General features: G+C 57.3%; 2 protein-coding genes and 1 non-coding gene across 8 annotated transcripts in view; 1 reads left to right on the top strand and 2 right to left on the bottom strand.

The window, feature by feature from the left end:
* HPCAL1 (hippocalcin like 1) overlaps positions 1-10,455 on the top strand; it is a 104,364-nt gene extending 93,909 nt beyond the window's left edge. For all 3 annotated transcript variants that reach the window (XM_042933690.1, XM_042933692.1, XM_042933691.1), the window contains 3 exons: positions 3,930-4,325; positions 6,758-6,863; positions 9,546-10,455. In XM_042933690.1, coding sequence (XP_042789624.1) covers positions 3,948-4,325; positions 6,758-6,863; positions 9,546-9,643 — 582 coding nt within the window. In that variant the 5' untranslated portion in view covers positions 3,930-3,947 and the 3' untranslated portion in view covers positions 9,644-10,455. The remainder of the gene's footprint in view (positions 1-3,929; positions 4,326-6,757; positions 6,864-9,545) is intronic.
* Positions 10,456-10,978: 523 nt separating this feature from the next.
* Positions 10,979-27,089, bottom strand: ODC1 (ornithine decarboxylase 1). Of its 4 annotated transcripts, none has more exons than XM_042933685.1 (13): positions 26,880-27,088; positions 24,341-24,486; positions 24,119-24,252; positions 23,661-23,834; positions 23,310-23,482; positions 22,912-23,046; positions 22,713-22,794; positions 22,445-22,528; positions 21,489-21,651; positions 21,294-21,406; positions 20,781-20,995; positions 20,143-20,283; positions 10,979-11,079 (listed from the first exon to the last, which is right to left on the bottom strand). In XM_042933685.1, the coding sequence occupies exons 3-13, from the start codon at positions 24,218-24,220 to the stop codon at positions 11,028-11,030; spliced, it is 1,434 nt and encodes a 477-aa protein (XP_042789619.1). In that variant the 5' UTR covers positions 24,221-24,252; positions 24,341-24,486; positions 26,880-27,088; the 3' UTR covers positions 10,979-11,027. The 4 variants fall into 4 exon arrangements, with proteins under 4 accessions (XP_042789619.1, XP_042789620.1, XP_042789621.1 ...); XM_042933686.1 differs by having other exon boundaries at positions 10,985-11,079; positions 24,341-24,482; XM_042933687.1 differs by lacking the exon at positions 24,341-24,486 and having other exon boundaries at positions 10,985-11,079; positions 26,880-27,089.
* Positions 25,431-25,565, bottom strand: LOC122216749. The gene has a single exon (XR_006201092.1). It is a non-coding gene; the product is annotated as a small nucleolar RNA SNORA42/SNORA80 family (small nucleolar RNA).
* Positions 27,090-27,852: the final 763 nt, after the last annotated feature.

Here is a 27,852-nt window from a genome sequence, read left to right as displayed (position 1 = left end):
GGGAGTCGCAGGCGACCTGCCGGGCCACCGGCCTAAAAGTTCTGCAGTCCAGAGTTTGCCGTTCAGAAGTCCTGAGTGACAGGATATGGAGGAGGCCGGGAGGCTGTTTAAACAGAATGGACAGGGGCGCCTGGGCGGCTCAGTCGGTTAAGCGGCCGACTTTGGCTCAGGTCACGATCTCGCGGTCTGTGGGTTCGAGCCCCGCGTCGGGCTCTGTGCCGACAGCTCGGAGCCCGGAGCCTGCTTCGGATTCTGGGTCTCCCTCTCTCTCTCTGACCCTCCCCCCTTCATGCCCTGTCTCTCTCTGTCTCAAAAATAAATAAACGTTAAAAAAAATTTTTTTTAATTAAAAAAACAAACAGAACGGACAGAGGCAGGCGTGCGGTGAGCAGGTTACTAAAGGGATCCTGACGGGAGCAGGGAGAATTCGCTGGGGACAGCACAGAGGGCGTCCACGGCTCTGAGCTCCGAGGGCCCTGCCTGCTGCCTGGTTTGCCCGCTCGGTGGCTAGTGTAGCTTCATCAGAGTCACCCTCGGGGGGCCCCACGCGGCACCAGGGGCCTCCCGGACTCGAGTTCCCCCCGTGTGTGTGCACGTGCGTGTGCGAGAACACGGCACCCAGGAGGCTGGCGTGGGCAAGAGGCGCCTCAGTGAGGGGACCAGCCTCAGGGGACGGGTGTCGGGGTCACACCCGGGGCTGCCTGGATCTGGTCCCCGCCTTGGAGTGCCAGGCGAGCCCGTGGATGGGCAGAGAAGGATGGGCACCTGGCCCGAGGCCCAGGCGGCTTCTCCTGTGCCCTCAGCTCCCATCCTTGGGTCTGGTGGGCAAGGGGCTTCATCTGTGGGGCTGAGGGGCGCCTGACCCAGCAGAGCCATGCACATGCGCGCCCCCCCTGGTGTCTGTCAGCTCAGGCTGCCCTAACAAGGTCCCACAGACCAGGCAGCTTAAACAGCAGGAACGTATTCCCTCACAGCCCTGGAGGCTGGGAGTCAAGGTGTGGGCAGGGGCCTCTGAAGGCTGTAGGGAAGCATCTGTTCTGGCTTCTGGAAACCTCCGGTGTTCCTGGGCTTGTGGATGGCTCTGTCTTCTCCACGTGGCTTCCTTCTGTACTGTCTGTACCCAACTGTCACCTTTTTCTAAGGACACCCCAATAACCTCATCCTAACTTCCTACATCCCCGTTTCCAAATAATGTTATATTCACAGGTCCTAGGGCTTAAAACCTCAATATCTTTTTTGGTTTGTTTGTTTGTTTTGTTGGGGGAGTCAACCATAACGTGAGGGCGCCTGAGGAGACAGACCTGCCACGCTGAGCCGTCCCGGGCATCCTGCGCTCACAGTTCTGGGGCACGGGGCCCTGCCCGCCCGGCAGGGCTCTCTGGGCACAGAGCCATCCTGGTGTGCCGTCATCAGGCCCTCCAGGGTGACACGTGGAAGGACCCAGGAGCTCGTCTGGCTGGGGCCCCAAGGGCGATCGTAAAAAACGCAGAATCCAGAGGGAGCCCACATCTCCAAAGCTGGCTTAGAGCTTTTTCCAACAGGACAGAGATGTTAACGGGTGTCTTGATTGTCTGTCTTCTTCTGCCAGACATTTTGGTGTCTGATGTTTCGATTTTCACTTTTTTGTTTTTTTTTTTAACGTAGCAACCACAGTGGTCGTGGAAAGCATCTGAATTTCCAAAAGGACCGGAAGTTGAATCAGCTATATGTTAGCACCCGAACTTTTGGGGGGCCTCCCAGAGCGTGCTAGGAGGCCCACGCCACCCCAGTCCCTGGGGTGGCTCAGAGAGCTGGCCAGTGGAGGCACGGGAGATCCCCCATCTGGACCCTGTGGCCTCGTTCTAGAACACACTGCAGTTGGCGAGGTGACCTCATGGTGGACTCGGGTGGGGCAGAAGCAGATCCCCCTGCCTTGGTCCTGCCCTTGACATTGCCTCTCCTAACCAGGAAGCTGACAGCCAACTTACTCAGGCACTTGCTGGTGTCCACTGTTTAGGGCCAACCTATAGGTAAGAAAACAGAAAGAGACTGTAAACCCTGACTCTGTCAAAATACCAGTGCCCACGACAGAAGCTGATAAGGAAGGAAGGAGCGGCGGGACTGACAGCTTGATCTTATGGAGAGAGAACCAAGAGTCAAGGTGCTTGACCAAGAAATAGAGGTTTGGTTATTTTTATTTTTGTATATTTAGCTTTCGGATAGAAAATACATACACAGAGTTTGGCATTTTAAAATTTCTGCAAAAGGATTTACGGTAAAAACTCCCCGTCCGGCTCTTGGCCGTCAGCCGTCTCTCTCTCTGGCCAGTGTTATGTCCTAAATAGGTCCTTCCAGACACAGAAATATGCACACAAATAGTGTTTTCTTTTTTCACAAATGGTAGCAAACTACGTAGCTGCTCTGAACTTTCTCCTTTCACTTAAAAATGCATCTTGAGGGGCGCCTGGGCAGCTCAGTCAGTTAAGCGTCCGACTTCGGCTCAGGTCACGATCTCATGGTTTGTGAATTCGAGCCCACGTCGGGCTCTGGGCTGACAGCTCGGAGCCTGGAGCCTGCTTTGGATTCTGTGTCTCCCTCTCTCTCTGCCCCTTGCCCCGCTCACTCCCTGTCTCTCTCTGTTTCAAAAATAAATAAACATTAAAAAAAATTGTTTTTTAATGCGTCTTGATCGCTGCTTCTCGGTACGTGATGACGGAGGCCTGCGTTATTATTACAGACAGCGGCTCAGGAAGCAGCAGCGTGCACGGGCTGTTCGCACAGGTCGAAGTGTCTTTAGCGACGTTCCTCAAAATGGGATAGCTGGACGTTTGCAATTTTGAAAGACATTGCCAAACCGCCCTCCATAGGAGTTAGGAAGGGAACTTGAAGTGTATAATTTAGAGTTATAAAGATAACAAGTAAAAACAGGGATATGTGTCATAAAACCAATAAAGCCCAGGAGGGGACGAAGGAGGAAATGCCGGGGAGACGAGATGAACCACATCTGTTCCCCTTCCTGATGGGGATTCGGTGCATACTGTTCAGAGCTTACAAACACACAAGCCGTTCAGAGTGGTCCCCTCTGGGACTGGGGCAGAAGACATCTTCCTCTCACTGTGTTTTCCTTCGTGCTCGAAAAATGACAAAGCCATGTTCATGTGTTACTGCCAGAGGCAGCAAATAAAATGAGGCCGTGAGGTGACAGCTGTGTCCGTGTCTAATAGTGACACCACCCCAGGACCGGTCTTCTGTGCAAGCTGGGTGGGAAACCGCTGGAGGGAGCAGGTTCTGTGCTCCCACGGGTGCCTGGTCGCTTACGGGTGGCATTTGAGAATCGAGGACTGTCCCGGGCCCCTTCTAGTTCCACCCCGCCCCCCGCCCCCGGGAGTTTCTCAGAGGCAAAACAGAGAGGGGACTCCTGAAAAGTTTCTGGACACCTGTTCTGAGGGGAAAGCCGGAAGGTGGTGCCTGAGAGAGGAAAGAAAGAACTATTCAGACCCCGGGGTCCGGGGGTGCGCTCCACGTGGCAGGACCTTCGTCAGGAGGGTGAGGACTGAATCCTCAACTCTTGTACAGACCCAGTGGACACCTGATAGGCACCTCATTCCGCTGATTTTAAGTTGCGATCCCCCCCTACACACACACACACACACACACACACACACACACACACACACAGTCATTTCCACATTCCGGAAGTCAGAATGTGTCTTTCGCTGCAAGCATGGGGCAGCTCGGCTTTGCCAGGGGTGCGGGACTCAGGGTCCACCTTCCTGCAGGGTGTCCTAGACGGGCGGAGACCTCCCACGCACGGCGGTGGCGTCTCCAGCCCTCCGGGCGCGACACGCAGGGGGAGTTTCTCGGCCGCCCCACGATGGCTGCAGGCGGCGGGCGGGGGGGGTGGCGGGGACGGGCCCCGGGTGCCCCCGGCTGATGGCCCTGTCTTGCAGGTGTAGCCGCCGGCCACCATGGGCAAACAGAACAGCAAGCTGCGGCCCGAGGTGCTGCAGGACCTGCGTGAGAACACGGAGTTCACCGACCACGAGCTGCAGGAGTGGTACAAGGGCTTCCTCAAGGACTGCCCCACCGGCCACCTGACCGTGGACGAGTTCAAGAAGATCTACGCCAACTTCTTCCCCTACGGCGACGCCTCCAAGTTCGCCGAGCACGTCTTCCGCACCTTCGACACCAACGGGGACGGCACCATCGACTTCCGGGAGTTCATCATCGCGCTGAGCGTCACCTCGCGGGGCAAGCTGGAGCAGAAGCTCAAGTGGGCCTTCAGCATGTACGACCTGGACGGCAACGGCTACATCAGCCGCAGCGAGATGCTGGAGATCGTGCAGGTACGGCTCCGCGCCACGCCGGGCCCGCCCCCACGCGTGTGGCGGTCGCCGCGGCGTCGGGTCATTCTCGGCCGGGGCGCCCCCTCCCCCACCCTGCACCGTGCGCTTTTGAAGGTGCCCGGCTGTCACCTAACCCTGCGGGGCCTTGCAATAGGAATGATAAGAGCCCGGGTTTCTCGATCAGTTGCTTGTATGCGTCAGGCCCGGGGCCTAAGGGCTCTGATCTGTTTCTTCACGACCCTGTGCGCCAGCGCCCTTCTCTGCATTTCACAAAATCTGAGCCTCGGAGAGGTGATGCCCTAAGAAAGAACAGAGCTGAAAATTACAATTCAGGGGTCCCTTGATACTTGCGGAAGGCGCCTGCTAGGAGACCTTTTCGAATCCCCGTATTCGAGAATGCAACGGGCAGCTTGTAATGTCCCCGGGAACGCGCAGTTGTAAAGCAGAACGGAAGCGTTAGTGGCCCCGGAATAAGTCAGACGCAGGAGGAACACCTCTTCATGAGACCTTCTCGCCTCACCTTCGCGCCTGTCAGGAGCTCTGGCAGGTGAGGCTGTTTTCCAGAAAGAAACCAAGTTTTGTTCACTTCGCCAGAGGGGCCCCGGAGCTGCTCCTTCCTGGTGCCCCCCCTGTGCCCCCTCTCCTGGAGCCTGGGGGAGCCGGTTCTAGAATTCCCCAGAAGAGGCGTCCTCTACATGGAAGGAAGCAGCTTCTTAGCTCAGGAACGAAGTCTTGAGCAAAGAGCATCAAACCGGCCACGAGTGGCCTGTTTCTCAACAGGTGGTCTTCACCCATTTCTCAAATAGGTGGTCTTCACAAAGAATAAATCGACACAGGTTTGGGGAACTCTGTGGTCCATTCGTCGCTTCCGGTCCGTAGCTATAAGGGGTGGGAGAAGTAAGAAATCTGTCTCCCCGGAATGTCTTCATCCCGCCCTACCCGTCAGCCCTTTTGCAACCAGGCATGCCCTTCCCCTGTCCCCTCGCATAGCTCCTCAGCTTGCCAGGTGGGATACCCATCCCTCCATCTTTCTCAGAACGGACTGGTGTTTTGAATTTAAGAAAAAAAAATTTTTTTTTCATGTTTATTTATTTTTGAGAGAGAGAGAGAGAGGGAGACAGAGTGTGAGCAGGGGAGGGGCAGAGAGCGAGGGAGACGCAGAATCCGAAGCAGGCTCCGGGCTCTGAGCTGTCAGCACAGGGCCCGACGAGGGGCTGGATGGAACCCATGAACTTCGAGATCCTGACCTGAGCCGAAGTCGGATGCTTAACCGGCTGAGCCTCCCAGCTGCCCCAGAATGGACTGCTGTTTTAAGTCCTTCAGAAGCCTACCTACCAAGTCCTTGGAGGCGCTTGGTGCTGCCTTTGGCTCTGCACTTGGGCAGGAGGGGTGGCCCGGGCCCAGGAGGGTGTCCTGTCTCAGGAAGATGCACACCCGTGTGGCACAGCTCACCTGGGCCATGAGGCTGGTGGGAGACGGGACCAGGCCAGGCCTGCCCCTGCCCTGAAAACAGAGAGGCGGCAAGGAGCAGGGGAACATAATACATATGGGAAAACTCACTCAGGACCATTCTTTTTTGGGTTTTGTTTTTGTGTTTTTAATGCCCTGCTTTTAAGTTATAATAAGTCTCAGACTTTTGCTGTTCTTGGTCTGTTGTTTCAGGAATGGGGGTATCAGTCAGGCCACTTGCACGGAAGCCCCTTCCTCCTTGCATGTTACTCTGATGGTCGCTGGCCTCCTCGTGGCCCCTCCACACGCACGCCTGTGCCCACCACGGCACGGGGACGCGTGTCCAGGCTGGGCCCCCGGGACAGAGACACACAGGGATGGCCCGTGGTGGTGGTGAGCCCGCGGATGGCAGTGCTCTAAAGAGAAGGTCTTCTATCCTTCTGAAGAGACCCGTGTCACCTCACTGCTGCCCCTTTCTGGGGCTGGTTTTCTCCCTATGGGTTTCAGGGACTAAATCTTTCCTGTTCTAGACTGACGTATGACACACAGTAAGATGCTCACAGCTTTCTGTGCGGCATGTGGATCGTGTACATATATGTCTGTGTGCCCACCACCCTCGGTGAGTTACAGAGGTGAGTTCCCAGCCCCCCGGAAGGCTCCCTCAGGGGCCTCCCCGGGCACTGTCCCACCTCCCACCCTAGACAGCCCCCCAGTCTCAGCCCCCTGTCACTGTGGAGTTGTTTTGCCTGCCCTTGAACTTCACATAAATGGGTCTGGCTTCCTTTGCTCAGCATGCCATCTGCGATAGTCACCGTGGAACATTCTAGAAACGTTCCTCTGGAAAGCTGAGGAAGGGTCCCGAAGGCTGCTACATCCCGACCTCTTCGCGCCTTGCCGTGAGCTGCGTGGAAGCTCACGCCGGCCCCATCTGCCCAGAAACATTCCAGAATCTCCGAGCACATCTTCCCCGTGTCTCTTTGCAGGCTATATACAAGATGGTGTCCTCTGTGATGAAAATGCCCGAGGACGAGTCCACCCCGGAGAAACGAACGGACAAGATCTTCCGGCAGATGGACACCAACAATGACGGTAAGGAGTGGGTGTGTGTGTGTGTGCGCGTGTGTCTGTGCAGGGCGGCTGAGGGCAAAGATGTGGTTGGCCCCTTCTGTGGCTTCCCGGGCCTCTCCCAGCCCACCCCTGGCCTCGTGCAGCTGTACTGAGGGAAGAGGCAGGATTCAGAGTCAGAGAGACCCGGTCCTGCATCCTGGCTCTGTCCTCAAGGCATGTCCTGTCCCCCGCCCCTGAGCCATAGTGCCCTCACTTCTAAAATGAGGGAGACCGTCAGCCCCATCGGCGTGTCCCAGGGAGGGGGAGGCACCCGGGGGGCAGGTGCATCAAGGGGCCCGGATGGTGGGAAACCTTTGCTTTGCTGTCATCCTGTGCTGCCAGGCTCCCCGGTGCCCCGTGGCCTGCAACAGCCGTGGCAGGGTCCCTGGGGCCATACTGCAGCAGGACTGGTGGGGACAGATGGGCAGTGGTGGTGGCCGTACGCGGAGGACATGCTCCGTGTGTCGTCCTCTGCCTCAGCACTGAGGCTCGGTAGGATCCATGCAGGGGGAGGTAGCCCTGCAAGGGCGGGTCCGTGCCTCTTGCCGGCCCTGTCATCCTGGAGGTTAAATGCGTGAAGTGAATTCAGTGAATGCGTGAAGAAGTGCTCGGTAAACTCTCAAGCGCTTTTGGCACATGAGTCCGAGGACTGAGCCAGCCCAGGCATGACGTTTACGGTGTGACCGCAGGCGGCAGAGAGCACCCTGGACACATCGGACAGCAAGGGAAGTTTCCCAAACGCGTCCACGTGTCAAACAAGACTGCCTTGTGTCTGGCATTGCCCTTGGGCTCCCTTAAAACCCGTCTTTCACCCTCCAGGGTAGCAAGGCACAGGCTCCAGATGCCCACAGACCTGCACGGAGTCTTGGCTCGCCCGAGCCTTGGTTTTCTCCTCTGGGAAATGGGGTTGATAAATTCAGGCTCGGGCGGCGGTGAGATTCAATGGGACGATGCCCAGGAAGCTCTTAGTGTCGCCCTTGGGCCCCTCTCCCCTGCCGGGACCCACGCACCCGTTCCAGGCCCAGCTGGGCCCGCACCGTGCGCCTTCCCTGCTTGTTGGTGAACCTGAGTCCGTGCACCGTGGGGCCGGGCACCTCTGTGAGCCCCTGTCCGTCTGTCCCTGGGGCCTGGGGAGGGAAGGAAGAGTGGGTGTTGGAGGGATCAGGGCGAAAGCAGGGGTGCCCAGCCCTTGAGCTGGGGGGCCCTGCACTCTGTCTTATTTTCCGGCCACCCCGGGGGTCAGTGGTGCCCACGGGTTTTCTCCAGCACCACCCTGTCTTGTCCACACCCCCCGCCCAGCCATACGTGTGAACGGAGACTGGCCGCGTGCCGGGGGCACCCCGACCACTGCCGGACGGACCCAGAGACGCAGATCATGCTCAGGAACCCCCAGAGCCCCCGAGGGCTCCCCTCAGCCCCTCACCCGCCCTGCTGTCTGCCAGGAGGAAGGGGCTGTGCTTTTAGAAGCTTCCCCGCCCCCCCACCCCCACCCCGGAGCCATCAGATGGTGGGGGAGTGGCCGGTAAAAGTCCCCACCAGCCATCAGGAGAGTAAGAAAACACAGTCGTCCTCCATGTAAGCAGAGGGTCCTGGACGGTTTCTCCTCCTCTGAAGGGGGTGCCTCCCAGCCCAGCCTGGAGCCTAGAGGCTGGTTAGTCTCCCCAAGGGGCCTGTCTGCCTGCCCCCTACTGGGGACCCGCAAGAGGGGGTGTTCCTCTCCGGCAGGGGGCTGGCAGGTGGTCTCGGCCTGGGAGGCTGGATCCTCGCCTCCGGACCCCTCACTTGGCTTCCTGGAAGCCGCTCGCGGAGTGTGTCCTCTGGGTCAGGTCGGGGCTGGAGATCCCTGCCCGTGGTGGCATGGCACGGGCCACGTCTCCTTACTCCCTTTACTGCTGTCTTGCGGGGTACATATCACGGCCTCACAGCCGCAGACTGCCCAAGCATCAGCCGGCAGAGCACAGCCAGCTTCCCCCCGACGTCCTTGCCCGTGTGCGTCCTGGGAGAGGGGGGCAGTGACCGTGTGGGTCACGGTTTCTCCGGAACTCACTGAGGTTGTCAAACCCACGTTCCTATCTCTTCGTCCCAACAGTGGCAGGTTCGGCGGTGCGGGAGGGACAGAGGGTGGGGGAGGGCCGGCTGGACGCTCGGCAAGGCGGGTCTCCTCGAGTCCCCCACCCCAAAGGGTGACAGTACAGCAGCAACCAGCCGGTCTGCCAGCCAAGCGGAGGCCGGGCAGTGCCCGGGGACGCCCGGCTGCCCTCCACCCACCCACCCACCCAGCCGCGCTCCCCTCGGCTCTGAAGTAGTTATGGGTGAGAGGCGGAGACCGTGTTCTTTCTGCACAGCTCACGGCTTGCTTACGTAAAGCCTGGGGTGACTGCTAAAAGGATTTAAATTGCCCCACAAGCCACAGCTCCCGTCTTACTGGATATGCCCCTTAAGCTGCCCCGTGCTTTGCAGCGAGCGGTGACAGCAAAACGGGAGTTTCCAGGAGCGCCTGCGAAGGGAGCGGAGCCTCCCTTGGGCCCCGCTTCGAGAAGGTGCGAGACTTAGACCGGAGGGGGCGTCCCGGACCCGGGAGCCGTCTCCGTGACCTCTGGAAGCGCGAGGGGCACCGGGCACTGGCTCACCCCCTCCCCGTATCTCCTCTCTGCCGTCCCACAGGCAAACTGTCCCTGGAAGAGTTCATTAAAGGTGCCAAGAGCGACCCCTCCATCGTCCGCTTGTTACAGTGTGACCCCAGCAGCGCCAGTCAGTTCTGAGGGACCCGGCGTCCGGAAGGTTGCAGAGAAACACAGGCTCTGCCTCGCCGTTTCAGCTTTGCTTGCAAAAGTGGATGCCTCTCCTCCACCACTCCTGCTCTCCCGGCCGGGGCCCCGGGCGACACGCGGCACCTGCCCGGCCTGGCGGCTGCGCCTCCCCCCTCCCCCCGGCCTCCTCCTGCCCCGGCCCGGCCCCCAGGGCGCCGCCCGGGCAGGTGTTTACACGCGGGGCTCATAGTTCTCGATTCCGGGGTGCCTCCCCGCCCCAGGGAGCCCAGGGCACGCGGCTGAGGACACTGCTGGGACTTCCCAAGATGGAGACAAGGCGGGCTCATCCATCTCGCGATCGCGGGTGACCGTGGGAAAGCCGGGGACAAGAACGGAGGGAGAGGAGACGGGCAAGCCCTCCCCCGTGCATGGCTCCACCTCGCTCGTCCGTGGCCTCCGATCAGAGCTGCTCGCACGTTAGCATACTATGGCCTCCTTTCTTTTGATATATAAATTATGCCCGTGGTGAGGTGCAATGTCCCGTGTAGGTCCCGTATTTCATGCCTCCGTGGCCTGTGAAGCGTGGTTCCCTCGTGGCCTGTGGTCTCCCCTCCCGCCCCCCGCGCCCGGCCCCGAACCTGGTTATCTTGTGGTATTTATGCGCTCTCCATCCGCCCGTGTCAAAGGAAATGCATGCGTGCCCCCGTGCTGTGGAGACCCTCCCGTCCACGTAGTGAACACAGGCGTCTGTGCAAGGGCTGTCCTCCCGTTGATTGGTCTGGCATTTCCTGTATTAAAATGATCAAATAAACGGAATCCTTGGAGTTGTCTGTTGGCCCCTGAGAGCCCCCCGTGGCTGCCCGCGGCGCTCCACACTCGGCTCCAGGTAGATTCAGCGGGTGCAGCTGCCGTTGGTAAACTGGGCCCCGCTGGTGTCCCCGTAGCTGTCACTGTGTCTGTAAATCCTGTGCAGCCTGTTCAATATCTGCCCAATGCCAAGAAATACCCGTGGAAATACAAGAGGACCGGTCCCGGCGGGGTTGACCGCCTTCCCCTCCCCGCCCCCTCCCCCGCCCCCGCCGTCTCCCACCCCCGTTTCATCAACACAGGCCCGGCGAGGGCAGAGAGGGGACCAGGGGCATCGGCACCGGCCGTGAGGGAGACCTGCCTTCTCAGCCTATGACCAGAGGGACACATGTGGTCCCAGCAGGAGAAAACCGAGCCGTAGGTGATTCCAACCCGACTCACAGGTCGAGAAGTCCAAAGGCTGTAGGCTTGTCTAATTTCAGCAGCCTGGGCCCCCCACGTTCCCTCCACCTTACCCACCACCCCGCCCCCCAGTCTCACACTCGCGTTTGTCCTCGCACTTGTCTCTTTGGGGTCCCCACGGTACGGCTCACACGGCATCCCACAGGCAGGAAGAGAAGCAGGCCTGTCTTCTCTTCTTCCTGGAGAGGGGGGAGAACTTTCCAGAATCCTCCCCACCACCCCTCCCCTTCTCACCAGCTTCGCCTCTCATTGGCTGAAACCCAGGTCCGTGCCTTGGCAGGGGGCATGAAGTGACCGTGACCGGCCAGGCAGGATACACCCTTGGCTCTCAGAGGAGGGCCCACCGTGTCCTTCAGGAACAGGGCCGGAGTTCTGTTTCCAAGATGGGCACCCACAGTGTCCGTCACACCTGCCCGTGGGCTGCGGGGCCTCTCAGAGCCTCAGCGTCTCCCCCTGTGGAAGGGGCGAAATGGAGAAGGGGGTAGTAGCTCGGAGCCTGCCTCACAGGCTGTCGGGGACCAGGGCTGTTTTGTTGGCTTTAGTCATCTTTTAAGGTACGTGCCTCCGTGTACAAACCATGAGCTGCCTGTAAGGTGAATCCTGGGCCGGTGGCATTACCAGATCCCAGTTCGTGGTGAATCTCCCTATGTGCCCACAGCTCTGGACCTTGGTGGGCGGCACTCTCCAGGGGTGGGGGCGGAGGGAGGGAGGCCAGGTGACTTGGGATGGGTCCAGCTTGCTGCCCAAGGGCAAGGTGGTGCCTTGATGACTCTGCCGGGCCCAGAGGCATCTCCCCTCCCAGTGAGGGGCTTGGATTTTACAAAAAAGGTTAAGTCGGTAACTGCTTGTTGGGGAGAGGTGACATAATGGGAAGGATTGCCGTAGCGGGATCGTCCAGAGGAGTAGAACCCACAGGAGAGCTGCGCACGCACACGCACACGCACACGCACGGATTTACGATAAGGAATTGGCTCACAGAAGAGCCCCGGGAGGCGTAAGCTGGAGCCCCACCCCGGAGAGCTGATGGGCCTGATGGCCAGAGGTCAACATCCCAGCTCAAGACTTTCAGAGCGAAATTTCCCTCACCGAGTCTTTTGCGTCAGTCAGCCCTTCAACGAACTGGGCGAGGCCCACCCACGTTGGGAAGGGCCATCCGCTTTCTTCGGTCTCCTACCTGAAATGTTTATCTCATCCAGAAAGGCCCACGTAGACACGGCCAGAATAATGTTTAAGCAAATATCTGGGTACCCATGACCCGGTCCCACTGGCACAGAAAATTAACCATCCCAAGGGCTTCTGTCCAAATGTGGACGATGTGGTTCTGGGGGTCCTAGTGGACCCTGCTCCAGCAGGAGCTCGCAGAAGCCAGGGGGGCAGTTCTGTGGGCAAGGGAGTCGCCCCAGAGATGGTCAGATGCCAGGGAGCTCAGCTCATCGGAGGGGGGAAGAACCCAGAACTGAATTCAAAGCTGTCTGGTCCGAGCCACCTCCCCAGCAGGAATCCTCTGGCTTGGAGCAAGCTCTTCCAGAGCTGCTTGCTAGAAGGTTCCTCCTCCTGCCCCTCCCTACATTGCAAATTATAGGCCTGGGCCTGCCCCCTTCTTCCCTGCACCCCACCCTCCTACAAGGGTCTCGTCCTGCCTTCTCCTTGCCCCGGGGGAGCCCAGACCCTCTGCCCTCCTGCACTGGGCACCTCACGTTGGTTAAAGCTCCTCGGAAGTTTCTTCTGTATCCCTTAGACTCTAGACTGCAGAGCTAATAACGTTATGTGTGTAAAGCAGGCCTTCGAGAAAATGGCCCCGGGCTAGTCTGCGTTTTCCATGACTCTGTGGGACCCCTGTGGTCCCGCCCAGAAAACACAGGATCCCAATGTGCCCCAGAGGCTGCGTGAAGGCTGTGGCTCAGCCCTCCATCCTTCGTGTGGACCGAGCACCCCCGGCCCAGGGTGATATCTCCTTGGAACTTGTCCAGTTGTTCTGACACCCCGGCTCAGTGTCCTGTGCGCACGGATTAAATACAGCGATAGGAACAACTCCTGATACAGGAGAATGTTTAGAATCTAAGGAAGCAAGCCCTGGGATGTGGAGGGGAGGGTGGGGCGGGGTGGGGGGAGCCGTGTCCGAGGCTGCTCATCTGGGCGGGTCGTGATCAACCCCCATGAGGGTGGTACTATCACCCCCTCACTCCGAACCCTGGGTTTTTATGAAGGCAGCCTCAGACTTTATCTGTTTGGGTAGGCTGGCCTCCTCTGTGGGAACCGGCATAAGTCGCCAAACCATGAGCCCCGTTTGCCGAGGGCTTCCTAGGACAGAGACTGCTCAGTGTATTGATTTCAACCTCCCATCGACATGCAACGTAGCATTACCGCCCACATGGTACAAACGGGCCACCTGGGGTTTAGAGAAGTGACTTGGTCCAGAAAGGGGGTGGCGGATTTGGGACCGGAACCCAGGTGAAGCTCCCGAGGGCCCAAGTTGTGTGTATCTCCTCCCAATTAGAGAATGGCCGTCAGGTAGCTGACTGGTCCATGCTTCCTTGTCAGCCCTCTGCAGCCACCTTCAGGGCCCCAAGCATCTGGGGAAAAGTCCCTGGGTCCCTAAGGGGGCCACATTTGTGGCCGATCCCCGCCACGGCCTGTGTCCTCCCAGCGGGCCTGTTCTCAGGGCCTGGCCCTGTACTGGGCACCGCCGGGGGCCATCGGCTTCGTTCCCGACACTGGCTTCCGGTCTGATCGCAGCTCCCTGAGGAGGGGACAGAAGCCATCAGCCTTCTGACAGGGAGACCGCAGGCCCACGGAAGGTATTCTGGGGGAAGGGGAGTTTGTGTGTGAGTTCTTCCTGTCCCTGACCTTCCCCAGAGCCCCCCTGCCCTGGGCTGAGGGCCAGCAGTGAACAAAGCCCAGTCTGCCCGGAGGAGCCCGCTGGCCAGAGGGGAGACTCAGGCATCCGAGAGGAGAGCCCTCAGGCCACATGCACTGGGGCATCTTCGTGGAGTCCTGGTGCCTTGGTGCAGCCCTCTCCTGGGCCTGGGGGACACCCAGAAGGCCTCTCAGAGGAGAAGGGGTGAGGGCGGAGTAGACGTTGGAGACACAGTGGTGCAGGAACACTGCGAGCTGGGCCTGGAGGGAGGTGTGTGTAAGGAGCAGACACGCCCAAGGGTGAGCTGGGGACACGGCCCGGCAGGACACCGCCAGGGCCAGGGTCCAGAGGAGCCGCGCGGGGCCGGGGTGAGTGCAGTCTGACTAGCGCAGGGTCCTGGGAAGGAAAGTTCGCCGCCCCTGGAGGGTAAAGAGTAGGGCTCTCCCCCTCCGTCGCCTCTGGGCTCTTTCTAGCAGCTTCTAAGACTGCCTTGGGGGCTGGGGGGCTCCCTGGGCTCAGACTCTGAGGATGGCCAGGCCACCCGACTCCTGCAGTTCACGAAAGGGCACACTAGGGCCCATCCTGGCCTCTGGGCTGGGTGTCCCCACAGCTCACAGCTCGAGCGCGCGCGCACACACACACACACACACACACTGCGCGCATGCCCAGGTCCCCGCACCGCTGTCCTGCTCTCACAGCGCCATTCTGTTTACAAGGGCCTCTCTCGCGCTCCTGCCCCACCTGCCCGCGAGACGAGACCCCGGGAAGGGAATGGACAGGCCCCACAGACCCCCCACGGGCTCCCAAGACTCTACTAGCAGCAACAGCCAGGCCCCTCAGCCCGTGGGGTCCCAGGATGTCAGTAGCAGAATCAGAACTAGCCAGATCCCGACCCCCGACGGTGCTCCTTGCACTGCGTGCGTGTCTGGGGAAGGACCAGTGACGTGGCCTGTGCCTGAGTGTCTGCCCACGGGGATTTGGTGAGGTCCAGTTTGGAGTGTCTGTCCTCTGTGGAGGGGTCGTGGACACACATCCAGGCACGTCCCGGGCAGAGATGTGGCATCCAGAGTCCGGATCATCTGGCCTGGGACTGTGTTGGCAAGCGGGTGGCTCCTGAAGAGGTGAGGGAGGCCGTGTGGAAGCCCCGGCAGCTCACTCGGCGGCGGGGGGGGGGGAGGGGCGATCCACCTTGTCTGAGGCCCTCAGCCTGGCCCAGCTCTGCCACTGCTCCTGTCCCCAGGTGGGGTGACAGTGGCCTTCCTGCCTCCTCCTCCTGGAATTCACACTCACCCACACACCAGGCCCTTCCTCTGACTACATGCAAATGTCTCTTCCTCCCGAAAGCCACCCCACCTCTCCCCAGATAGTCCCTACAGCCCCCCGTACTCCCCTCACTCACAGTGCCATTCCCCTTATATTGTCACTTCATTTCCTTCCGGTCACCTTTGCCCCTGGATGCCCAGCACAGGATTAGCTGCCCAGGAGGAGACCAACGGGAATCAGCCCGTGGCCCCTCCGACCCCCTGCAGCTGCACCACGAGGGCCCTGGACACAGAGGCCGAGGTTCAAGTCCCAGCGTGGCCACCAATGAGCCATGTGACGCTAGACAAGGTCCTCCCTGTCCTCTCCTGTAACACAGGGTGACCTGGACCCTGCGTGTCGGCAGGAGGAGGGGCCCTGGGGCAGGGGGCAGCTATCTACTCTTCAGACTCCCCAGCTCAGAGCAGTGGTCGCCAGTGTCCCCTTGATCCCGCAGATGTGGGGCCGTGAGGCCAGGGCCGAGGCTAGGATGAGACACCCCCAAGGGGGCAGCTCTGGCGTGGGAAGGACACGGACCTGGGACCATGCGAAGACACGGAGGGGGTGACACCGATGCGTGGAGACCCACGGGACCTGGATCCTGGCTTCGAGGACAGCTCAGTGGGTGGGGGCCCCAGAGAACATTGCCCCACCTCTTCCCACACCCACCTGTGTGGCCCGCAGGGCTAGGGCAGGAGGGGTAGGGGGCGGCGTCACCAGGGCACCTCGGTAGGTGGCTGGGGGTGTAACTCACCCCAGACAGGCCAGGGCAGCAAGGACAGGCTGCAGGGCCCCGTGGGCTGTTCACCGGGCTGGCGCGACCGAGGCAGGAGGGGCGGTGGCTGGGCCGGGAGACGGGCTTCACCTACTGGGGCAGTGGCTGTGGACAAGGCTGGCTGGAGCCCCTTTCCCCAGCGTTTGTTGAGTGACTGAATGACCTGACAGCTTGGTCTCAGTGCCCAAGTGGGCCGAGGAACCTCCAACACAAGGCGCTGCTGCCCCCTGGTGGCTGCGGCCGGGAGGGCTGTCTCAGGCTCGGGCGTGCCGATCCCCAAGGCCTCCCAGCCTGGTTTCAGAGCCGCTTGGGCCTGCTTTATACCGCTTTCTGTCCCCGTTCCACTGGACAGATAAGGGGACACAGGCTCACAGGAGCACCTTTCTGCGTGGGCCACACAGCGTACAGAGGCTGAGGCCGGGCTCCTGATACCCAGGACTCGGGAGGCCCAGTTAAATTTGAATTTCAAATAAACAGATACACGCCCCACGCATCAGCTTCCATGTTTATTTGCTGAGTCCGGCGACGCTACTTGTCCAGCCAAGGAGCAGAGTGTGCACAGTCCCCGGGGGGCAGGTCAGAAGCTTCGGGGGCCCGGCCACCTCACAGGCCACCTCTGGTCGTGACCCTCCCCATTCTAGGGTTAGCAGTGAGGGTGGAAAAAAAAATCCTCCCCCAGAAACAGCAGCAAGGATTTCTCAGAGGTTTTCCATCCGTGCACTAAATTCTGAGCTTTGTAATAAGGGCCGGTGAGGGACTCGAAAACCTCCCTTTCACGGGGACAGGCCACGGTGGGGCCACGTCCGTGCAGCAACGGGTGCCCACCTGAGCAGGGCTCTGGAGCCAGAGGCGCTGCTGCCCTAGGCGGGGAAGGAGACCGAGGCAGCGGGCGATAGGGACAGCGGTGTCCTCACCGCTGCAGGGAGAGAGGATCGTTCCCGCCATGGCTCTTTTCAATAAGTGACCAGGAGCCAGACTGGCCAGGGAAGCAGAGACCTATTTACTCTTAGATCCTCTGGACTCGCTGGCTTCCCTTGGACGAGTCACTTGGCCTCTCTGGGCTTCAAATTCAGCAACGTATGTGTAGGCTAGGAAAAGCGCCCCAAGCGGATGCGGGAGTCACATGTCCTGCCTCTGTCCACAGCCGTGGGACTGGAGCCACTCATTTCTGAGCCCCTTTCCTCACCTGGGAGACTTGTGATTTAAGATCAGCGCAGACACGTGTGAAAGCACCTATGCAGTCTCCACCCCGCTCCTCAGGCCCCGATTCTCCTACCACCAGTTTGTGGGCTCTTCTGGAAAGCCTCTGTGCCCATCCGCGTGTGTGTGGCCACACACAGAATTGGGTGGGGGTGTGCTTTGGGATGGCTTTCAACAGCGGCACACTGCCCGCTGCCCCCCACCCCACTCCCTCTCTAGCTGGGAGATGGGCCCCTGTAGGCCTGCGTCCTTTCGGCAGCCACCGGCCCGTTCCACTGATCTTCGGCGCCCTCCTGGGCACGCGGGTCGTGTCCCACATGTGCTGTTACGACGCACAGTGAAAAGCCTGTAAGAGGGTTTGTCGGAAAATTCTTAGAATTGCCGGGTGAGAGAGCGTGTTTTTCACATTGCCAAATTGCCTCCTCACGATCCCCCTTCCGTCTAGCGTGTCAGTGCACCTAAGCCGGCGACCCAAGCTCGTCTGGCACATTAACGTCCTCTCTCTTGCCCTTGGGGACCTCCTGCCCAAAGGCTTTTCTTTTCTGTGGACCCAGGTTCGTGTCTTGCCTACGTCCTGTCGTCTCGTCCCTTTATTTACCGCAGCTCTTCCGGTACGAAGAAAGGTAGCCCCGTTCCTGTGGTTCCCGTCGGTCCCGTACCTCTTTGACTTCAAATGTCTTCTCGCTTGGCGGTCTAACCCGCTACGACGGTCACCTAGGATGTGCCGTGGAAGGACTGAGTCGGGGAGACTCTTGCTTTTTTCAGGTGGGTGCCCCGTTTCCGGAGTGTGCGGCGGGCCCGGCGATCCTTATTTCTCAGATGCTCCCTCAATGAACAGAATGCAGAGCCAGAGACCATTGCCTTGGACCTTGGACTTTAGACCAACAGCTGGAAACCCCTGGGTCCCTCCCCACGGAAGGCCTGTCTGGTCTCCAGCACCTTCAGGAGGGAAAATTCACCTGTTGCCCTGGTGGAGGCCCAGAGCCACTGTCCTCACTGACCTCACGCTGCAAGTCTAGAAACATCCAGTTTCTGTGAATGACTAGCTAGTGCCACCTTTAAGCCCTGCTCGGCGAACCGGGACCCGAGAGGGTCTCTGGAGGAGTGTTCACACACACCCGGCACCTGAGAGTTCCGTCCTGACTGAACTCACTTGCCTCCTCCCGGGTGTAAGGAGGAGTGAAGACCGTTGGGCCCGGGGCCAGGCCCCGTCACCCTCCAGACCCGAGTGCGGCCCTGGCAGAGCCCAGGAACTCGGGGGGTCACGAGCAGCTTCAGCAGGGTGCCAGGAGTCGGGCTGAGGCTGCTGTGTGGGCAGAACGGGTGACCCGCGCCCGCTTCTGTCCCCACCAGCCAGTTGTCTGGAATGCATTTTACCTCGCTAAGAGCAGTTTCCAAGTCCCTGGCACACTTTGAGTGAGGAAGTACGCTCTCCCTCTTTCTCTCTTCCGTCCCAAGTTCACCGCTACCACTACAAGGTCATCCTTCCTTCCTGTTGAAGTGGAAAGACCTGATGTCCCGAGCTCCCACGCTTGGTGACTAGTCCCGCTTCTCAACGCCAACCCCTCTGCCGCGAACACCCTGAAGAATCACAAGAGGATGTGCTCACAGAAGCGGGACAAAGTGTCGACGCAAGAGGCTTCTCCCTCCCCTTGGCCCCAACTCCAGCCAGACCTGTATCTCGTACGCAGCTCCTGAGAGGTATCACTCACATCTGACAACTAAAATATGTTCGCGGGCCTAAGAAGGGAGATCAGAGCTGGGGACGAGCCCAGCCCAAGTCTGGCCGAGCAGCCGAGGAAGAGGCAACGGCCATCACAGCGACGCAGTGTCCATGTGCAACTCGCGTCTTGGGGGAAGGTGGCTTTTTAGGAAACAGAAGCCATTCCCCGCAAATCCTTCGGCAGATGTACTCACACAGCAGGAGCTGGCGGGCTCGGCTTCCTTTTCTCCCCGAGAGGAGCCGCAGCCTTCCCATCTGGACTTGCTGTGCGCCTCCAGACACGCGGCGCCGCTCGGGGACCGGTGGGGGCCGGCGGCTTACCAGAGCCAGGCCTCCCCTCCCCACGTACAGCTACTGCAGGGATTCGACGTTCCCGTCTTGGGGGTTACCTGCTGTCCTTTTTTGGGCAGGAGGGGTTGGAGTTGAGGAAGAGAACGTAAAAGCCAGCGGACGAGGTCAAAGAAGGTAGAACTCTACAACGCGGGATAATCGTCGTCGAATTTATTAAAGTAAGTTGACCGCCAAACGTTGTACCGCTTTCCTAACGCGTAGCTACACAGCTTGTCCTGGGAGAGAAGACGGGCGGGAAGGAAAGGTCGGGCCCGAAGGCAGCACGCAAGGGGTTTCACGGGCCCTCCTTCCCTGGGCACAAGCCCTGACGCGACAATCAGTCAACCAGGGGCTCTGGGCCCTCCTCCACCAGCCACTTCTGTGGACACTCGGGGGTCTGACCCGGGCCAGCAGCAGAGGGCACGGCCTGTCTCGTCCACGCTTCTTCTTCCGCCTGCACGTGGGCCGGGTCCACTGTTCTTTATGCAAATGCGCGGCCAGCTTTCTACAAAACTCACGTACTTGAAAGAAAAACGCTCAACAGGACGAAGGGAATTTTGATGGCTTTTCAAAATACCGAAAACCACGGGTTCGGTTCCCAAGTCCTCGGCGACAACCTTCTCGGCAGTGGGGCAAAACATCGGTCCCCCCCCCTCACAACACACACTCGGGATGAGCCGTTTGGAATGGACACGGTGTAAAAATTCCCCAATGCCCGATTATTTCAAGATACTTTATTTTTAAAACCGGTCACAGCACTAAGCTTTCGGCCCGTTCTGCCGACGCACAAGCTACAAATGCTTGCTCGGCAGTTGAGGGGCACTCTTTAGTAGCATGTTTGAAAAGTGAATAAAAATCCGTATAAAACAAATATTCAAATAGTTTCCATAGGAACACAGATAAGTGACCCCAACTCCTAGTCTTCCGTATTGTTGCATCCGTGCCAACCCTACTTGCAAAGACATTTCGAAACTAGCGGTAATTAAGTTAGACGGTCCCCCCCAATCCCAGAATTCAAGCTAAACTCCCGAGTGAGCGGCTCCAGGAGCGGCACCTACACGTTAATGCTGGCCGAGGCGCAGGCGGCCGGGGGGCGCTTCATCCCACTCTCCCGGGCGCAGGACACGGGCAGCGCGCTCGCGTCCTGCTCCTCCGCTTCGGGCGGGAAGTCGTGGTTCTGGATCTGCTGCATCCGTTGCCTGAGACAGAAGTGGCACAGTCAGAAACCCCGATCACCGACCCGGGCAGCCTCGCCACAAGAATAACTTCTTTACGAGCCCATTAACTTCCTCGGTTACTATGTCATCAGGAGGCAATTCAACGTGTTTCTAAGGCAAGCATTTCTTCACAACCATTCTTTTGGTAACGGGGAAACCACAGGCCATACACACCTGTCAAAATATTCTAGTCATACAGAAATACCCTAACTGCTCTTTTTTGAAATAGTTACACCTTTGCAAAAATCTGAAAGGAAATACAGATCGGTATCAGGAGGATTTTCTTTCCGTTTGTATTTTCCAAACTCTGGAAAGCACATATTCTTAATACAGGCAGAAAATAAACTGTTTTTAAAAACACTGTATTTAAATCTAAACAGAACGATTTCTTACTCAACCAGACAAGAGCCAGTAAAAACCCAAGAAGAAATCTATTCTTACGAGACCCACATACGTGCACGGAGACTCTGGTCACTAACCATGTCGGCCCCGACATCACGTAGTAGATGGTTGGCCTCTGGAACCCGTTGAAAGTAGAAGCAGCAGCAACAGTGTAAGCACCCATGTTTTCAAAGAGCATCCAATCGCCCACGTGCATCTCGGGCAAGTCACAGCGCTCGACGATGCGATCAAGGCCGTCACACGTTGGTCCCCATATGCTGGTTGAGTAATATTTCTCATCTGGTTTGGGTCTCTGCGTTTAAGACAGAAAAATATGCCTAGTTACACCTGTTAGGACCAAACATCTTTAACTGGTGTATGTGTTATATTCAAAAGGTACAGGGGCGCCCGGGTGGCTCAGTCGGTTAAGCGTCCGACTCTTGATTCTGGCTCAGGTCACGATCTCGCGGGTCCGTGGGCTCAAGCCCCACGCTGGGCTCTGCAAAGACACCGCAGAGACTGCTTGGGATTCTCTCCCTCCCTCCCTGCCCCTTCCCCACACGCCCTCTAGAGCTCAAAACGAGTAAAAGAAACTTAGAAAAAAAAGGTACCTTCTGCAAAAGGGGCTTCACGTGTGCATGATCATAAAGGATGCAATTGAATGATCCGTACACTCCGTCATTCACGTAATACATAAAGGTTTGTTCACTCGATTCATCTTCATCTGGAAAGGCAGACTGGTCTCAATTACCATGTTTTGTACCAACGCACAGTTACGCACGCAAGGATTCGACCTTTATACGCACCATCAGAGCCCGTCTGTTCCTTTACGACGAGCTTTTTGGCAATGATATTAACTGCAAGCGTGAAAGCGGACGCGACGTAGTACCTGCCGGGCTCAGCTATGACTCGCACCCCCGAGTCTGCCGGGAAGTACTTGTCCAGGGCGGGGTTGATTACACTGGTGATCTAGGAGAGAGAGACAAGAACGGTCATCATCAAGGGGAACTCGCACGGAAGAGCAAAACCCAGTGCTCTGGGAAGTAACAGAAGAAAAAAAGGTGAACGCAGCCACCAGCAGGGAGGTTTAGGATCGAGCAACAACGGCAAGAGAACAGACATCTCCCTAAAAACCAGCCTGCGTGTCCCGTGGTTTCATCTGGATTCCCCTCCGGACACTCCCCTGTCCTTTAGAAGATGTTATGGGTTGTGAGTCGATCGAGTGATAGTATAAATTTATTACTGCTTACTAAGGTTTCAAGGGGCCTGAATACTTTAATCTATCCAATACATGCCAATAGGATAAAACCATCCTGCCTGTCTCATAAAATTTTTACAAGGTGAGCCTATTTCACAAACCCAACCACCCTGTAATGGTCCAATTAACAGTATGTCCACTTTAACTTCCTAAGTGACTCAACAATTAAAATGTCTAAAGAGAAATACAAAACCGAGAAAAAGCACACTTGGGGTAATGATGTACCAAAGTCTGCGTGCTCACTTTCCACAGCAACATTTCCTAACATAATCAACTGTTTTCCAAGATTTTGGGGGAAATGGACTCATTTTGGCTTACAAAACCAAAGGATATTACATACAATTTTAAATAGCACAGAACTTACTGAAAATACTAATACCAAAACATTGTTTTTATATTTGTACAATTTCTTTTGATATTAGTTAAAACACTTAAAGAAGTTTCAAAACACTCCAAAATGGAACTTGTGAAAATAGCTATGAATATTAGTTTTATTATAATTACCTCTTCAAATTTAAGCTTTACATCCTCAGACCCAGGAAAGCCGCCACCGATATCGAGCAGACACATGTTGAAACCAACCTCAGCCTGGAGTCAAAAACATTCGGTCAATCGAGTAGTCAGATTGATACCAAGTCTTGAAATTCTATGCAGATGGATTTAAGCCTCTGGAATACGGGGTACCTCCCCAGGTTAATTCTAGAATGAAGTCTAGTCACTGTCAGCCCTGCCCCCTCCTCCCACCCCCACACCTGGGTTTACATCTACTCACCCCCATGTCAAAGACACAGCGGGCGTCGGAGATGGCCTGCACGAAGGTCTCGGGATCGGTACAGCCACTTCCCACGTGGAAGCTGGGGCAAAGAAAGGAGAATATACGATTTCTTGCTGTTTCTGAAAAGAACCATTTACAGAAGACCTATGAAAGGCGCACTAAGATCTTAGCGTCTATGCCACCACCAAGAGCTCACCTGACTCCGATGACATCAATATTTAGCTCCCTCGCCCGTTCCAAAAGAAGCCTGCTGGTTTTGAGTGTGGCACCAAATTTAACACTGAGGCGACAGACTGCCTTGGAATCATCGGTGGCAATCCGCAAAACCAACCTAGAAGCAGAAAGATCGTATGAAATTTCCCATGACAGAAGACCGCTTACGGCCACGGGTAAAACAACAAGGCTCTGTGGCTCGGACAGCCTGCGGTTTGAGCTTCACACGGTTTCACTCAAGAAGTTTTCCGATTTTCGACTCTGCCCGACCCAGCACACTTTTATGCTTTACTAAGGTACAGAAATCTCAAAACCGGAAATCTGAGTTTGACAACCCGCAGACCCCATACCTGACCCTGCCCTCAAAACGGAGTAACTCACTTTGCCTTTGGGTGAGCTCTGGCAACTTTCATCAACTCCACTTCACTGTCGAAAGTCATCATCTGGACTCCGTTATTGGCAGCATACTTAATCTGAGACACTTGTTTACAAGGATTTGCATAGATGATCCTCTCCGGAGGCACCCCGAGACTCTGCACCAGTTGGATTTCAGTCTGAAAAAGAATAGATCACGCATTATATACACACGGCTAATCGACGAAAGAACAGAAAAACAGGGCAGCTTGCGCACTACGATCTGCTGCCCAAGAAACGCACAACTTTGATCTGTCCTGCTGGGAACACCAGCGCCATTTTATAGAAGGACTTTGGAGCCCTGCCGCTTTTGCTTACCTTGCTGGCACAGTCGAATCCTGTCCCAATGGCAGCTAGGGTCTTCACTATGGTTCTGCTATCGTTGCATTTAACTGCATAAAAGGGGGTGACCCGAGGAAGAGCTTTTAACCATCTCAGATGTTTCTTTAGAATGTCTCCCAGATCCGCGACATAGAAGGCATCCTTATCATCCTGCAGAAAGAGTGTTTGCAGGGGACTCAGCAGCAGCCTAATAATACATCCCACATGCGGCCCCTCTTCTCTCCCATCGTTCTCAGTGAACCCTCATCTTTTTACTCCCGTCACTGACACGAATATCACTATTACCACTGGGTGATCCACAGCTAATAAATCCCAAATTCCCTAACAAGACCTTTGAGCTCCATTAGATTTCCTTAAGGTTCCCACTCAAGTTCCCCACTCATCTGCCCAGCATTTTCAAAGCTGCACTGCCAGCATGGACTTGATATACTTACAGAAGAGGAGACTTCATTGATTTTTTGGTCCAGAATGTCCTTGGCAGTAAAGCCTTCATCGAGGAAATGGCAGTCAAACTCTGCATTACTAAAGCTGTTCATGGTTTCCTGATGTTCCTCTGAAACGTAACAAACTGCAAACGGGGTGGAGAAATTCACTCAGAATTCACTGCGACACTTAATAATTCTTAACAATAACCTGTGGCAACCACGGATACTTACGTGGAAAACTAAGAGACGGAATTTAAAGAAATTATTGCCAGCTTTTCACAAAGGCAATTTTCCGGGATCCCAAGCCCCCCTGAGGAAGGGCGTGCCCTCGGTGCAGCAGTGGAAAAGTTCTGATGAACACAGAAGTCGCCGTCTCCCTTGGGAACACATCAAATTGAAACATCAGACAGGGACTGCACACACACAGGAAGCCGGGCTACTCCAGCACCCCCGCAGACAGCTCGCTCCCTGGATTCGGGAATCACATTATTCCAGGTGGAAGTCACATGACCCCACAAACCTCTACACCATCCAAGTGGACAGCAGATTCAACACTAGCCTTTTTCAAGCCCCACGCTAAAATTCCATATGCAGCACTGCACATCCCAAAATAAGCATTGCAAATATTTTTGCTAAAAAACCTACAGAAAGCCGGTTTCAGAATCTTCACTTAGTTCACAAACGTGGACAAAATTTTAGAGTGGTCAGTTTACTTGATTTCAGAGATGCTTTCGCTTTTTAGAAGCTTAAAACAGCATTATGCTAATTACAGAAAGGCACCATAGAAACATCTCGTATTTCCTATTTTCACTAAGTCTTGCACAGAGTAACTTAGTGACTAAAAGGCATCGTGGAAGTGTCTAAGGCTCAACTTACTGAGTGCTCTTAAGTTTCCTAAAAATGTTACGAATTTTTATGCTATTTTATTTTCATACCGGGCATGTGGTTTTTTTTTTAAAAAGCACAATCTTCCTATCAAGAAAATGCACCATGGCTGCTGTATCTGATCAGAAATCAGCATTCTGGAGTCAGGGTTGGCTCCTGTCCAGTGAGCACAACTCTGGCAACCTCTTCTGTCCTCACAGGCACCCTAACACTTGCTTAGCTACCGACAGTAATCACATGGAAGTTAATTTTTGGCTAACTTTACGAATAACAAAAATAGAGAAGCGTACGTGGATTATGAACAAGCAGAAGTAAAGCTCGTCACAATCTGAGCCACTGTCCTTGGCCTTCACGAAATGGGACACTGGTAAAGGAGTGATCTTAAAATTACCGATTTTAACCTACTTAATTGCTGCTAGGCAGGGGACTTTGTTTTCACTGTGCGACCCGCTTCAGTGCCTGCAGCCTACGGCAGGGAGGCCAGGCAATGGTTCGGGGCCACGGTTGGCTCTGGCATGGGGCACTATGAGAGGCCCAGGGGGACGAGCCTGCCATAAATCCAAACCCATGCAGGTAGGACTTGTTTTAAGACTTGATCTAATGTAACGTGACTTTCTGGCACTAGCAGCCTCCTACGTCGCCCAAAGCACCCCTAGAGGCAGGCAGGGGACTAAGGGGACAGCAAACCCTTTTCGGCCGTGTGAATAACACACAGCGTAGGCCACTCAGGGGCAGACAGGGTCATTCAGTTAGGGCCTATCTTCTAGGCAACGTTCAAGCTTACACCTGGGAAGTTTTCATTACTTTGCACTAAGTACCTTCTAAAGGTTTACTTTAATAATTTGCAACAGAAAGAAATCCCACCTTCCGGTGTTTGTAGAGCTAAGCTCCTTAAAATGATGAGTCAATTAGCACAAGATCGCACTTTTCTGCTACGAAATTCTTTGCTGCCAACTGGGAAGTATTACAAGACACTGATTTCAAGAACGGAAAACGTTTCACAAGTCAACTAGATTATGCCCAATTTCAGGTTTATGTGAAGTCAACACATTCTTTGTCCTCCCCAGACGTTTCAAGAGGCTGTGCTCTCCATACGTTCCCCAATCACTTGGGATCCTCAAACAACCACCGTCAGCTTTCTCTTGAAAACCGGAGGGCTGCCTCCCAACTGCGGGTCTGCTCGCCTGACCTGCGATCTTATACATTCTAGGCTTTTCTTCAATCGCGAAGTCCAAGACTCCTTAAACGGACAATCGCAACTCACAGCGAACGGAGACTTGATTGCCACAGTTACTACCAGGCTCTCTTAGCTCCAGCAACTCCGGCCAATTTCGAGACCGGGTCATTTCCTCTGCACGCGAAAACTAAGGGATACAAAATTCCAGGACAACGAGGCAAAACGGTGTGCCTCATCCTAATAAAAGTGAGAGGAGCGATGGGAGCCCGAGACCTGCACGGGCTCGCTCATCTCTCTCCTGCACCTGCTGCCGGGCTTGCCACGCGCGTCTTAAAAAAGAATAGCGGTTGAAGGAACCCCGGGCCTTCCTATCAGCTTCCGGCTCTGAACACTCACTGACGTGGTTCGGAAGAGGTGAAACGCAACCCCCTCCAGCCCGGGCTGCCCTAAGCCGGGGCCATCGCGGGCAGGACGGGCCGCGGCGAGGGCGGCCGCACAGGGCCAGGGGGCCGGCGCCCCCCTTCACGGGGGAAACCAGGCCCCGGAGGGCAGCGACCACCAGGCTCAGGGACCCGCAGCCGGCTCTGCGACCACGTGTCCCTCACGGATTCAGGCGCAGGGTCGGTCCCCCGGCCGCCGGCCCGGCGCGCAGGGACACGTGGCCGTCCCCCCTCCTGCCTCCCAACCGCCCAGACGCGCCCCTCTCACCTTAGAGCGCACCGGCGCCGCGGGCCAGCCCCATGGAGATGCCGCCGCCGAGCGCGCAGGACCGCCGGCCGCCCCCGTCAGCCGCCCGCCCGCCGCCTCGCTCCCTCCCGCGGAGGACCGCCGGCCCGAGGTGGCGCCGGAGCTCTGGCAGAGGGGCGGCGGCGGCGGAGGCTGAGGGGACTGACAAAGCCGACGGGCCGCCGCTCCGCTATTTATAGCGCCGCGCGTGTCGTCATGGAGACGCACCAGCTCAAACCAGCCGCGATCGGTTCCGTCCGGGCGTCCCCCGAGGAAGGGGGCGGAGCGCGGTGGCTGCGGCCAACCCGCGGCCGGACGGAGGGGCGGGGGGCGCGGGCAGTTGTACGTCAGCAGCGCCGAGCGCCACCCGGCCCGCCCCCGGCCTCGCGCCCCTCCCGGCCCTGCGGCGGACTTGCGCACGCGCATTACGCCGCAGGAAGACTCCGGCGGCCTCGCACCGCTCCCGGCCCTGAGGGAGGCACGCGCACGCGCACGCGCACGACGCCGCGGGGCGCCCCCGGCGGCCTCGCGCCCTCCCCGGCCCTGCGGCGGGACCGCGCACGCGCACCACGCCGCAGGTCCCGGGATCTCTCCTGGCGCCCGCCGTCCGCCTGGGTCTCTACCTGGGGGGCGGGAGCCTGCCCCGCGCAATTGCAAGACCTGCTGCTGACCGACGCCGACTTTTAGCATCTGCGCCGGGCAGAACTGTTCTTCCACTTGGCCCTTTATAAATGCCGTGCGCCCTAGAGCAGAGAAAGGAGCTCGCGGGCGCGAGCGGGCCACGTGGACCCCGCCGGGCGGACTCTGGCCCCTTCTGCCGGGGCCCCTCCAGTTCTAGGGACGGGACCTGTAACGATCCTGGCTCCGCTCCAAGAACGGGACACAGACGCAGACAGGGGCAAGGTGCATGCCGAGGGTCACCTGGCAAGTTGGTGGCGCCGCTTCAGGCCCTTCC

This window comes from Panthera leo, chromosome A3, assembly GCF_018350215.1.
Source record: "Panthera leo isolate Ple1 chromosome A3, P.leo_Ple1_pat1.1, whole genome shotgun sequence".
Classification (NCBI taxonomy): Eukaryota; Metazoa; Chordata; class Mammalia; order Carnivora; family Felidae; genus Panthera; species Panthera leo.
The sequence above is the reverse complement of the archived record's forward strand: the minus strand, read 5'-3'. Positions and strand labels throughout refer to the sequence as shown.